General features: G+C 40.4%; 1 protein-coding gene across 1 annotated transcript; it reads left to right on the plus strand.

Moving 5' to 3' along the window:
* Nucleotides 1-2577: 2577 nt before the first annotated feature.
* LOC140999361 (dysbindin-like) lies at nt 2578-13790 on the plus strand. Its single transcript, XM_073469715.1, has 4 exons — nt 2578-2620; nt 10617-10766; nt 11858-12007; nt 13495-13790. Exons 1-4 carry the CDS (start codon nt 2578-2580, stop codon nt 13788-13790), a joined length of 639 nt encoding a protein of 212 aa, XP_073325816.1.
* Nucleotides 13791-14848: the final 1058 nt, after the last annotated feature.

Genomic DNA, 14848 nt, shown 5'->3' on the forward strand with positions numbered 1-14848 from the left:
GCTTGATTTGCACAGAATTGACGTAATTCTAGTCATTGATTTTAAAAAAAAAATCATATGAAGCCACAAATCCCTGCAAACTTACTAAATAATACAAAGGATCGTGGGAAATATCGTGGACAGAGCGTCCTTCTGCTGCTATTTATACGTAATTAATGGTGCACTTTTTAATAAGCCATCAGGCCTAAATGTTATCAAGTCATTAAAAAGGGCAATGGGTTCTTTTCACCTTCTAATTAGCTATTGAATCTGCAGATGTAAATGTTAATAAGTTGAACGGATGGTCTGAGGCTCACTTCCAGATGGTAACTGTCCATTAGACAGGTAGTCTTGATGAATGAAGTGTAAGCTAATAACACAAAGCATAGCCAGAGAAGAATTAACACCAGCGAAATTAATTTTCTGCAACCTTGGATCTCAAAAGATACTAATGGCTTATTAATCCGTTAATAAATTATTGATTTGTAAAGAGTAAAAGTGGAACCTTGATGATTTTACACATCTGTCATGTTGAGTACTACTCAGCCTGTGTAGAGAGTTGTATAATGTCATCTGGGGCTCTGTAGTAGCTTTGTCAAGTCTGAGAACGTAACACCACATGATGTCCTTCAGGGTTATCACAGCTCAGAGAATACAAATATTTAATGGGAAGTGTGCGTCACAGAATTTGGGGATGGATTCAGTTCATCCAATCCGGACTAAAATGTCTCAATAACTTCTGGATGGATTGACTGCCACCGTGAGGCTGACATACATTTTAATATATTTTGTGATACTCTGACTTTAAATCTGGTCACATCATTGGGGCATAATTTAAATTTGCCCAATATGACAAAGTACAGGACAAATTAAATTCCCTCTAGCCTCAGCTGTAGTTTGTGTCTAATTAGCAAATGCCGGCATGCTAACAGACCAAACTAAGATGGTAAACATTACACCTGCATTTGCATGTTAGCTTTGCCCCTCTGAGCATGATAGCATGGTGGTGTTAGCAGGTACAGACACAGGGACGCTTTTTTTGACGAGTTTTTGTCTTATTTTGAATTTTCTCTTGACAGTCTGACAACTTTATTAAAGTGCAATACTAAACTCTTAGAATACTCTTTAAATGTGCAAAATATGGCCAGAATTTGAAGGTGGCTCCAAAAATATAGGTATCAACCGGGTAACAGTCAACTGCTGCTCTTTGATAGCTATGCTTGGCTGTAGCAAGCTAGCTTATTAGCTTATAGCTAGTTAGCCATGAGCTAATGAAACATTGGCATGTATCTCCCAGCCGAAACTCACCTCCTGCGGTACAAAGTGAATGTTGTTTGAATGTTTTAAACTAAAATGCTATCTTACAAATTGCTCCTTTAAGGTCCAGTGCAAAGAACTGAGCATCCCCTGTCCTGTCACACTTGCCCACGGTGGCCATTAAAAATGAAGAACGCATAAGCCCCTCTCAAGAGCAAGTGCTTGGTTTGTCCATTCTGGGCTACTGTAGACACATACTGTGCAACAGTATTCTGCATATTCCCTATATATGAAAGGCTTATTTTAAAGTAACTAAAATGCAACGATTCTTAGTTTCAGGTGATTATACACTAATAAATACATAATTATAACATTCTATTCCATTTCTGCCAGATGATCCCCCTTAATCCTTCACACTGGACCTTTAATCTGGTCAAAACTATAAATCCTTTATAAAGTATATTTTATAAGAAAATAATACTATTCAAGAGATAAATTAAAACAATAAAACAATTAACGCAGTCATTTAACATAACATGATATAACATGATTCATATAACATTCCATAGCATTACATAAATTGTATTACATGTAACATACAGTGTGGGGATTATGTGAATTTCACTCTAGTGATCCTGAGAGAGTGTGGTGATTTATTAATATGCAGTACCTCCTCTCTTATCACAGCTCACTTCTCAAGCTTTCATCCTACAACAAAGTGAATAATAAAAAATCTACAGCAAGGCGGTGATGGTTGAGATGGGAGGGGTCTAATCCTGGTATATTCCTCAACATTATGTAAAAGCCTAGACTACTCCTGATCCTGTTGACCCCCTCGTCGTCACCACTTGGTACAGGCCACAATGCCGTAGCCCACTATCACTCTCCCCCCTTCCCTAAGCTGCACAGCTCCTTACAACCCTACTGAGTCTGTCTGACAGAGAGAGAGCAAGAGAGTGTGTGTGTTTGTGTTTGTGTGTGTGAGACACGGAGAGGCGGCTGAGATGAGAGTGTGAAGCAGTGAGAGGGAAAACCTTGAAAGAACAGCAAAGGCGATCAAAAGGGGGGGGGAGGGAGACGCCAAACACAGCAAAAAGGCAGAGCAGAGAGTGGAAGAAAGAGAGGAGAGGAGAGGAGAGGAGGGGAGGGAGGTAAAGTGTAATGTGAATACACTATCTTTGATAGTCCTGGTGCCAAAAGTCAAGAGATGCAATGAATAGATGACCAGACACTGTACACACCAGCATCCTGTCCTGGAGCCTTGACAGGAGGGGAGAAGAAAAATCTACACACACTCAAAGGCAAAACACTCTCTTCAGCCAGTCCCACATCCACTGGATCATGTCGTCTACTGGGTCAACCAACCATAACAAGCGTCTGGCATGTAAGTAACCAACAGTGTATGAGTTAACAGAAATGCAGCTGAAGAGAAAGTGGTACTAAGCAGACTCGCAGTATTGTATAATGTATTGAACTTCATGTTCTGCAGGGATTTACTTTGCATTGTTGTAACGTAAGACTTAATGTGCTTTTTGTCATTCGGGGAATGATTTACTACATTCATTTCCACAGTATGGTCTCTCAGGATATTGTTCCATAACTCAGGCCAGGGAAAGTTTTATTGTACGGAGGTTATTTATTCCCTAATACTGCTTCTGCTCCACACAAATCACGACTCATCATTCAGAGCCTCTCAACAAAACAGTAAACTCCTTAATGAGAGATGTTTAATTCTGCAGTTACAAATCACATTACATACAGTGTGTACAGTAGGCACTGCATGCCCGTTACATAATTTTCGCTGCGCTACAGCATTAAAAACCATCTCCCCGGGATGCATTAAATCATCGCTCATGAAAAACACAAAGTTATGCATGTTCAGTTTATCCCTCATTAGCAACTTCTGTAAAAAAACAACTTGTCCAAAGTAATGATAACAGCCACAGGCTATTTCTTTTTAACTAAGTTAGCCTGACAGCCTTGAAGGTGGTGCAACACTGTTGATGCAGATGAGGTTTAATCACAGTGAAAGGATAACAACTGCTTCTCAGCGTCTGACTAAGCAACAGGAAGAAGCCCTTTATATAGAACAAGGAAAGACGTGCTAACTGCTACCTGCTTGCCGGAGGGAACATTGTGTCTTCCTTCTAAATTGAACACATTACTGCACATGAGCTGTATTTTGTGTTTAAGTGATACGAGAATAATCTGCTTTTTTCTTATACTACTTGCTGCCTTAATGAATACCTTTCTGTGTGAGGCAGAGCACTACATGGGAGCTCTGTGGAGACTTCTGAAAGCCCTGTTTTGATTGAACTAAATGGGGAGCAGTGGACATGGCTGGAGGTCATCTTTGCATTTAGCCCTGAGTGATGCGCCTTAATGGCTTTGGGAATGGGGATGGGAACGGCCTGGGAATACACTATCTGATCAGACACTTACAGAGCAGATGGTTAGACAAGATTCAAGATATAGTTGCACCACTGGGATCAGAGAAACCTCAAGATGACAGTGAAGTAAAAACCAATGTAGATTTTAAATGATAGGTTCAAGAATGTGCTGCTCAAGACTGCAGGTAGAGCTTCCTGCAGTATGACGAAGATGACGGCAGTGGGACATTGGTATTTACTTCTACTACATGCCTGTATGTATGTGTGTGGGGGCGGAGAAGGAGTGGGGAAGCATGGCGGGGGAGGTTCCTGTTGTGGTGCAGTGATCTCACTCATAAATGATTTACGCTTGATGGACTGCTGTGGCTACGAGGCCAGCAGAGGAAAGCGATTGGTTCAGTAAATAATAACAGTAATACCTAAAGATGATGAGGCCGTATACTGCTGTGAGCTGGGTGACACCGTCATTGGCCCCCGGGGGGAAGTAGGAGCTCCTGAAGAGGAGGGGGTGGAGTTTAGAGATAGATGGGCTGTCAAATGTGACTGGCCATGCAGTGCAACTGCTTTACGAGCTCTCCCTCTCTCACACACAAACAGCCAGTCTCTGTATTCGTTGAAAACAGAAAGATGATCATGGGATTCCTTTTTTCCGCTTGCCACAGGGGGATGAATGCTTCACCATGTGACTCTTTGGTTCAATAGGAACATTTGTTCCCTTCCTTCCAGTGCAGTTCCCAGGACTTTTGATGTATGACTGCACCACTGAAATGACATACAGTGGGTCATGACGCATTTATTCACAGTCGAAAGATGCTGATAAGGTAGCCGGAGAGAGGAAAACAGAGAGAAAGAATTACATATTGCCTTCTGGGGCTAAATACAACAACCTGAGAGAATGATGTGTCATATCTGAAATGGGATTATGAAAACTAGCAGTGTGGATTATCAGGAGCAGAGCAGCGGAAGTGGAAAGAGGATCAGACTGTGCAAGAATAATCAGGAGGATGAAGAAATCATGTGCTTCAGCTCAACTGACACCTCTGGCCCTGGACCACCCACCCCCACCCCTCTCTGAAACACACACACCAACCACCTCTACATGTGTTAGATTCCATAATATAGCGAAAGTGCTGACGAAGTGATCAACAGCAATGCAAGAGTGAACATGTCTGAAGGAGAAGGAATCTGGAAGGATGGGAAAATGGAGACTAAAGAGAATAAATGAAAATGAGATAATATCTATTCAGTTTGTGTGTGTGTTTGCACTAACACACAACAAAAGCATGGTGTCACTGCACCCTTTTATTTGTCAGTATGAGCCTTAGCTGAGGCAAGCAGACCCTGCAAAGCCCTTTGCCTCAAATCACTGACACTACAGTTACTTTATACCAGGAATAATGCACAGCAGGCTCAAGTTACATAACACCACATTCTCCTTTCTTTGACAAACTCCTTTCCTTCTTTCCTTCTTTCCTTCTTTCTTTCTTTCTTACTCTCTTTTCCCACAAAGTGAGCCAACACAGACATCCTACATGCATTCATGTACACACAACCAAGGCAGTAAGCTGTGTAGTCATGCACTACAATGCTGTAGGAGTCCAGTGTTGTAGGGTGTGCAGTTAACGGATTGTACCAGTATTATGTAACTCTAAGCCTGAGGTAATTATGGTTCAGTGTGGGCTGAGATGGAGCAGGGACTTCTGGGTAGGGGGCATAGGTCCTGTCACAGAGTGTTATGGGATTTCAGAGGGCAGCTCTGTTATACTGTAAAGTTTAACTCAGTTAGTGACCAGAAACAACTTTGTCTCTGTCTGAGGACAGAATGAGTATTCTCTCTTGTGCTTGTCCACATACTGGCGAGAGTTGGAAAAAATCACAGGAGCCTCAAGGGTGGAAGAGCTATATCCCAAATTTACCACCGCTCTTTTTCTGGCAACCCATCATATCAGATCAGGCAGGACTCGTCACCCGTAACCATGATAACTAAGTAATAGGAAAGAACATTGTCTGTCTATCCTGAGCTTGATCAGACATGAACTATCATAACAGAGATATGTGTTGTTAGTAGTGAAATTAGCCGTCTGTTACCATGGTCTTAGCTAATGTCAATCAAAGCCAACATACAGCATTATTTCTAAGCACTTCAACCCAGCGCTCCCAAGCACAGTGCCAACGCTTTTCTGCTACAAAGAAATGTTATGTGGACACGGGCCCTGAGTTTTGGTCTCTCTGAGGCTAAAGGCAAAGTCAACGGTGGAAATATAGCATTGTTTTCAAAGTCAAAGGGCCAGCCTCTAAACAACGTATTAGAGCAAGCCGCACTTTATAGTCTGTTAATATTAGAGTAATAGACAGATCACACCGAACAGAAAACACATCCTTGAATCACCCAGGCTTCAACTGAAATGAACAGGGGACAGAGTGAATATTCTCATAGGCTGGTGGTGTCACCACATGGTAAAAACATCACAATCTCACTTTGGGAAAGGGTGAATGTTCGTTGAAGAGCCTTCAGTCCTCAGATAACACCTTCACAGTGGTGATCCCTGAACTGAGACTTGTGTCTTGCAGTGGTAACGGTAACAACACTGCTACTGTGTCCCATGGTAATCATCAGCAGAATGAGTTGTAAAACACGTCCGGAAGCCCTTTTTTGCACACAGCAGTCATACTGAATTAATAATTCTGGCTTCTGTTCAAATAATATCGTCTCTACTGTGCATCAGTCGTTACAGAGCCGTGATGTGTTCCAGTGGAGCGTCGGCAGTCATAGACATAAAATACATCTGGTAAATCAGTGTGGAACCAGCCTGTTTTTTGTTTTCTTCTTCCTCTTCTATAAGCAATGTCTCTTAATATCCCAAGGCAAACGCCTCCCCGTCAAAGCAACAGCCATTCTCACAGCTGTTCTCTGTTCCTTGACCCACCTACAGTAAATCCTTTCCACGTGACCTGTATTTTGTAGCCTAGATGTGTAAAGCAGCACCCCAAATACTTCGTAACGTCAACCGCTGTTCATTACGCAATATTTCTCCCGGGACCATATGTCACAAGCTCTTTTGTTCCATTGGTCTGTCCCTAAGAGAGTCAAACTTTATAGATACAAGTCAAGAGTAAATAACATTGGACTCAAGACTGAAGGTGGAAAAAAATATCTGCCACATAAGGATCGTTGGCGGTTAATAAACCCTGTCAAAAGCAAGGAATTCCACAACAGAGGATATGAACACCATCTGGGTCTCAAGCAGAGCATGGTAGTAATGTAACCTCAGCTAATTTGCATGGAGACCTCCTACACATCTTTCACAGCAGGGTGGATGAGAACTCAGAGGTTATCTAGATGAATCAATCTTTTACATACATGTTTTTCTCCTGCGAAGACGCAGACAGATGGAGCAGCTGAGCACTTGCGTGGGCTGGTCGTGTCCACTGGCTATCTCAACTCGAGTAGTGAGACAGAGAGAGAGAGACCCCATAAGGCCAGCGGGCATAACCGACGTTTACGTAAGCTGTTTAGTTTCATCATCATCATCATCAGAAGCCTTGTCATGCTGTTACATAGTAACTGGTTTATTCGTCTCAAGCTTCCCACTGCTGCCAAATAATGACTTCTGACTGGTCATGGACACTGGCAGGCGGCCGAGGTGGCAGGAGGGTTTGGCAGCTTGGCATATTGAGGCCATAGAGAGCCACAAGAATGAGTCCTGCAACCTGGAAGTGTTCTATGTTCTATGACATGAACGTTAGTAAATGCCCCATTTGTGTCTTTAATACAACTTTACCTTAATTTTCCATGCCAAATGCCATGCAAGAATTGATCACGAGTAGTTCCATCCCACTGTTTTTTTTCTGTGTGCTGTCTCGCTGGACTTAACTGGCTGGAGCAGTCAGGCAGTAGCGCTGTCAAAGGGGGGTATTAGGTAAGCCTAACTCCTGCTGGCCTGGCCGTGATTTCATTCTTTGTATTTTTAACTTGTGAATTTGTTTGCAAATAAATAGTTTTGATATTTGTCAGTGCATGATTCTCATTTTAATCGGAGCTGGACTGGTCCTTTGTCCTCAGAACGGTAACTCTAAGTGTGGTTGCATTAAGACTTACTACAAAGAACTTTTAACTGGTTATGAAACAGTCTAAATTTAGTACTGATCCCTCTATATGACCTACATAAGCAAACAAGACCATCAGCGAGAGGACTCGCTATTTCTAAGATTATTATAGTTATTCTTAAAGTCTGTAAACGGGTCAGATTCCAACTTATCCCAGTGAGTCTAAATCAAAATTAACTAATTTTTCAGTGTTATGACTGTTTTCCCAAAGGGGGCGCCAGAATCAACAAAAAAAAGGAAAGTTCCTTGTAGTAGCTTTAAAATGTCAGGTGTAAGGTTTATGTCATTGACTGTGTTCCCAGCTGCTGTTAAATATCAGATTGTGAACTGCAGAGTGGTTTATTGCCTCTACAGTCAGTTTGAATGACAGAATAAAGGGCCGTTGCGCACAAGTGTGGACACACACACCCCCAGGGCCGTGGAGCAATGACTGACAGACTAGCTTTCTCTCTGGAAATGGAGTCGTCTGAGGAGGGAGGCTGGGTGACACAGATTTACTTCTTTTTAAAAAAATTTTTCAAAGAAAAAGCACCTTAAAGGTCTGGAGCTGAAGCAAAGCGAATGTTGTTATTGTGCATGCTCGATCCATCTGTCGGCATCATGTAAACATGTTAGTCATGGAGGCTTGTTACACGTTACACATACTGGCAAAATGAGCATAACCTAAATAGGATGCAAACAAACACATGCACACACAAAAGCATGGATGCATAAGCACACACACATACAGTTTACGTGAGCATGCATACACACACTCACTGCATTAAAACACTGGTGACATGACTCAAAGTGTCAGCTCATGGGGCCCACAGGGCTAGGGCACAATGTGCGCTGAGGAGGATGTAGCATGGTTACACAACCACAGCTGGACAGCCTGGCAGAGGTCAAAGCGGGAGGTAGACCTAAGGACAGATGCTCGTTTGTTTTTCATAACACTCTGTATTGTCATGCATTGAAATAAAAACATATCTCAGTAATGTCATAAATTGCTAGCTAGGGTAGAGAAAAGTCTTCAGAGATGTACGAGGTTTAGAGTAGCTGACTCATCCTTTCCTGGACCCTTTGGTTTCATACATATGAGTCTGTAAACACCAAGGAGAGAGTAACTGCAGATCAACGGTGGTACTTGGGAACACTACACATCTTTCAAAGTTGCGAAATCGCTGTGCTGTTCCCACTATGCACCTTTTTCTTACTTGTAATCGGGATTCTTGCAGCCATTTTGGTTTACACACTATATGATTGATCAGTGTAAGGGGGTTACATACTATAAGATCATATATGCAAAATGTGACAAGGGAAATACGCGGTCCGAATAGTTGTTTGTTTGCTGATTTTCAGTGAAAAAGTAAAAGAAACGAATATTGTCCAGGGAAAGGCGGCAAGGATTTTTTATTATTGCACTGAAAATGTGAAACTGCCTGCTCATATTACGATTACAAATACTGAACGGGTTCATGTATGTATTCTGACATTATAGGCTATCATTGTGCTCAGTCCATTCAAATGGATGCATGATAAGACGTGTTTCGGACAGTTACTGCTGTTGACAGCGGAGAGGAAGAGGAAAGAGGGAGAAACTAACTTTGGCTGCAACTCAGTCCTGGCTCCCCGACCCGTCAGTGACTCAGCCAGATATTTAAACTGCTAGATGCCAGCAGGCATTGGCAACACATCAACCAGCTCCTTGATCATGGCTTTGAACAATACAGACACGCCGATTGTTACACACGGGAGCAAGCGCCGACTAGTCACCGATCCTGGTCTTTTTTTTTCGGCAACCTCAACAAACAAAAGGCGACCAGAAAATCGGGGCTAAAACTGTTTGGTGTGAGCTTAGCTTAAGCTGCAGGTTGACAGTTAAGCTGACAAACCTATCTTAACACCCTAAAAGCCAATCAAAAAACACCGTGCACTCATGCAAATCCCATCAGCAAATATTTGCATACTCACTGTAATGTTGCACTGTTGTAATGGAAAGATAGGATTAGACAGGGAAGCTTCCAACATGTTTATTTGAATGAATGCTTTTTCAAAAGTTGTGTTTTGAGCAGTTGGTCACAAGTGCAGAGCAAATATTTGGTTAATCAAATAGCTACTAATGATGCCATTAGTACAATCTTCATTTGTTAACAAACTGACTATCAAACTTAATGACGACTGTTAGAGATCAGAAAAATGTCATGAGAACCTTTACTTTAGGGCCGACAGAAGGAAAGTGGGAGTATAAAGGGAAAGAAAGACGAAGGGTAAAGAAAACAAAATACTCCGTTGATGTACAGACTGTATATGACAGCAGCTTACTGAGAAAAGTATTTCAGTTTTTTTCATTGGAAGTAATTTTCAATGCCATATTTATTGGCATTTACTTTACTAAAAATATTGTTAAACAGGGCTGCTATTATTTGTATTGGAAAAATATTTCTTTTGACATTAAACACTGATAACATCTGACAAATCATACATATTCAATTTATCTTCTTTTGGACGTTACTGTGTTTCTATTGGATGAGCTAATGGCACTTCTGTTGGGAGGTTTGGCAACTATAAAGTAAAAGCCTGCAGCTAGACGTGGGTGTTGACAGGACTTGTCATGAATTTCCAAAGGACTGGCTTCAATAAATTTTACAAATTTGGGTACTAGATCAGGTTAACCATTAGCTTCCTGTAAGAGGGTGGCAAACAGACACAAACAAAAAACAAACATGTCCATCTCAAATGACCTTCTTCTGACCTAATTTAACTTTCTTGTAAACCATTCTGCATTTATTGCCTTCATTTACAGACAGTAGAGAAATCACAGGAAATTAAGGGAGGTAGTGATGGTTGATTGATGTTTTTTAAGTGTATTTGTATGTGTCTTGTTTTTGTTTTTGTGGTCAGCGGAGACAGACATCTCACAGAGGGTGTTGGACAATGACTCTGCCCAGCACCTGAAGCTGAGGGAGAGACAGCGTTTTTTTGAAGAGGTCTACCACCATGATGTCGACAACTACCTGCCCTCTTCTCACCTGCAGATCGACTGCAGGAAACGTGAGTGACGGTACATTCTTACATGGCGTTCTGACCTGGAGGCTTTTTTTTTTTTTTTATCAACGATGCGTGTCGTATGCTGAACAGATTGTAAAGTTCCTCGTGATCCGTGATATCAGGCTGAATAAATCAAATTTACTTGACTTGAAAAGTGGGTGTGAAATGTTTGGAAAGTGACATGCTGATGGGAAACTGAACAGCAGCAGAAGATTTAGCAAACTATTTTCAGGTTTGAAATACATTTTTAGTGTGCGTGAGACAACACAGGTAAAAACTTTTTAAAAATTTGGGCCTATTTATCTTCCAATAGACTAATGGAAAGAAAACATCCAAAATACACATTCAGGTGTTTATTTTAGTTTATTGTTAATTGCTTTAATATAAGTAATCAAACAGTTTCATGGTTGTATACATCTTTATCCTACTGACCGGTGCTGTATTATTTTTTGTTAAAAATGTACATATGTAATTACATATCTTAAATATTTCTTTCTCTTCTTTTTTTCTCAAAATGACTTTTTTCTCATACTCTGAGCCAGACATCTCCACTTCAGAATAACTTAAACACACCAAACTTTCTAGTTTTATTCCTATATTGTGAAGGTTTTTGCAGGGGTGTTTGTTCATATATATTGTTTACTATATATCCTGACTGATGTAAAATTGTATTCCTACAAACATGGCAAAAATCCAAAAATATTTTTATGACTGTTGACAACAAGAACAGGAATTTTAAACCTGGCTTCATCCACTGTTCAGATTTCTGCTCTGAAAAAGTTTGCATAATAGCACACTTTAATATAAATAATGCCTCATTAGCCTATTCAAACAAAAGTTTCATGGTGATATCTAATAGTTAAGATTTTTACACCATTCACCCATACAGTCTTTCCTTAATTGTCATTATTTATTAACCTAATTTAAATGCATCTGAACATTTAAAAAACAGGTGACTATGACTCAAAAGTACTGAGAGTGCACATCATAGGCCAATGTACTGTACATTGTGTCAAAATTCAAATGTTATGTATTGCTTTTGACACAAACAGTGTGTATTTATGTTATTTATGCTGGTATGCCTGCATATGCAGCCCCCATGGGAAGTATCTCTTCTATGGAGGTAAATGTGGACGTCCTGGAGCAGATGGACCTGATGGACATCTCTGACCAGGAGGCCCTTGACGTGTTCCTCAACTCAGGCTCAGGAGCAGATGAGGGAGCGCTAGCATCTCCACTACCAGGTGCTGATTGCTTTTAATGTTGCACTGCAATTATGTACCTTTTGCATTGTATATCTCCATCTGCCAGTGGGACAGTTTGATAAGAGTACTGCAGGTATAATGGGTAACATTTTATTTTACAATTTCATGGTAAGTAGGTCGTAATTACCAAGAAACCATGGTATTTCTTTGAAATTACCCCATAATTACGACAATAATTACCTTAAAATGTATTTAACATTCCCCCGATATTATTAAATAATATTCTGCTATTTTCCAACAAGCAGTTAATAAAAAGCTGGTAATTTCTTTCATAGATTTCCAGCAGACTTCCACCTGGTTTCTGCATAACTTCTGCAGATAATGCATTTTAATTTCTAACTAGTTTCTGTCTAGCAGGCTACTAAATGAATAAATAAAAATGAAAAGGCCTAAAATTGGCCTAAATAGACAATTAAGGAATTCAACTTTGAAAATGGGACATTAATCTCTTGATTCTTGATAATGAAATTGTATTTGTCAATAATTAACAATTCATGGTGGCTAACTACAAAAAAAATCGGCATTTAGGAATATGTCCCAAAGTTGTATTGATCCGCTCAAGTGATAGAAATTGGTGAAAATGTAAATGGTTAAAAAAAATTACTTTAATTCACTGATGGGCAACTAGTGGGAAGTTGAGCTGCAACAACCCATTTTAATTTAGTGGCTTGCGCAGCAGACGTTAAGATGAAACCTGAGTGAAGTTTCCAGGAAATGTATTAAAGAAATGATTAGCTATTTATTAACTGCTTATTGGCAGAATATAGCAGATTATTACTGAAACATGCTAGGATCATTTTCAATACATTTTGAGGTAATTACTGTGGTGATTGGAAGGTAATTTCAAAGATATTTCAAATATGCTACTTAATAATTATCATCTACGTACCATGAAATTAATTGTTACCATATAATATTAATTCCATTGTAAGAGACACTTGTTATTCTGTGCAGTTAGATAGAAAAGTATGTGCAGACAGTAACATTACACAGGCATCAGCAAATAGATAGAAAATATCTGCAAATCTGTTATCGGCAAAAATACAAAAAAAAAAAAAAAAACTGCTTCAGAGACAAAAGGCACAACACTGTGCCTTATAGTACCAGTGTTTAGGATTAATATAAACATTATTAAAAAAGTAAAACATTTAAGTTTCTCCATTTAAAGTTGAGGTTAAACATTTTTACATGTAACTGATCGGTCACATCCGTAAAACACTGGTTACATTTAAAAATTCCTGGATTTATTAATGCTTTGTTTTGTTGTAAGCACTTAATTCATTTTATGTAAAAACAAAAAAGTTTTAATGTGATCGAGGTTTCTTATCTCATTTCACCTTAAATAACGTAAGTCATCGCACAACTGTCATGAACCCAGACAAACTGAATAATGCAGGTGAACTCTGCTAAAATAACTTGCACTGAAAGATGATGTATGGACACTTTCTAACAGCTTCTGCCTACAGAGGGTGAGGACGAAGAAGAGGATGAGGAGGATGAAGATGCAGAGGTGGTCTACAGGGAGCGGGCACCTTTGAAACGGCAAAATGAAGTTCAGCGCGGCTCAAAGCCTCGCATGTCCTCTACATCATCTGGCTCCAGTGATACCAGCGGGGCTGGAGCGGACACGCCTGTGATCCAGTCGGATGACGAAGAAGTCCATGCCGACACTCTGCTGCTGACCTCTGTCCCCCATACCAGGGATGAAGAAACAGAGGAGGAAGATGAGGAGGAAAGATGCCTTGCGACTAAATCTTCATAAAGACTGAATTTTATTCTCTGTACAAATACACAGAGAGGCTTAAAAGAGTTCTCTCTCTTTCTCTGTGTCTCTCTACATATTTCATTTTGTGGAAACTCTAGCATGGTTGACCTAGCGGTGATTTGCTCTGTGGTTTGAATGTTTTCCTGAGTAAACCAGATTTTTCTTCATCCTAGCAATTGTTTGTTTGAACTCTTGACAATGGAGACAGCCCAAGTTTCGTGAAATGCAAATAACACGAGTCATCCAACTCTCATGCACTGACTTGAAGGAAATTGTCAGTTTAAGTTGTGTTCGTCTTATTGCCTGAGGGAAACCTCTCGCATGCCCATTTTGTGTCTTGACAGCACAGCCACGTGAAACAGGAAGGCCGCAGCGTATCTTTGCTTTTAGGTTTTCAACAGGTCAAAGAACAGAAACAAAGTAAAATCAGAGAACAAGTGTTGCTTTAAATAATCCGAAGAAAAGGAAAATCTAAGGCACTCTGTAAAATAAAGTAATTATCCATTATCTATACAAGTCATCCCTAGAGGGTCGCAGGCGGTCTGGAGCCGATCCCAGCCAGTCAATCACACGGCTGACACACAAAAAAAGACAACCATTCGTGCTCACATTCACAGCTATAAGCAATTTAGAGTTGCCAAATAACCCGTCCTAAGCCCTGCCCATTCTCACCCTGTGCTCCAACAGCGGTTGAGCAGGATCAGAACTTTGACATACTTTGGGAAACTTTCCTGTTTATTGTTAAACTTATATGTACTATATGCTCGGTTCATCTATATCAAAGGAAAAACAAGTTAACAAGATGGTTAAAAGATGTTGCTGGGGGACCTCTTTAAGCAACACTCAACACCCAGACCGCATGGAAGGCGTATTTATTCAGGTCCCGAAAACAAAGACAAATTGTGTGCGATGTAAAGAGTGTATTAAACTGTGTAGTAGACTTCACCATCAGCTCAACATCAACACCATCACCAGGATGAGACCAAGCCCCCAGGAAGAGTGCCAGGCTTTGAAGCCAACTTTTATTGTGGCGAAATCGTGTGATTACAACATTG

The sequence above is a fragment of the Pagrus major genome, chromosome 7 (assembly GCF_040436345.1).
Source record: "Pagrus major chromosome 7, Pma_NU_1.0".
Classification (NCBI taxonomy): domain Eukaryota; kingdom Metazoa; phylum Chordata; class Actinopteri; order Spariformes; family Sparidae; genus Pagrus; species Pagrus major.

Excerpts from the sequence above, each read along its gene's own strand:
- LOC140999361 (XM_073469715.1), top strand. The coding sequence starts at position 2,578 with ATGTCGTCTACTGGGTCAACCAACCATAACAAGCGTCTGGCAT. Across the intron at positions 10,767-11,857 it reads GCAGATCGACTGCAGGAAAC|CCCCCATGGGAAGTATCTCT; the intron begins GTGAGTGACGGT and ends CTGCATATGCAG. Across the intron at positions 12,008-13,494 it reads GCTAGCATCTCCACTACCAG|AGGGTGAGGACGAAGAAGAG; the intron begins GTGCTGATTGCT and ends TTCTGCCTACAG.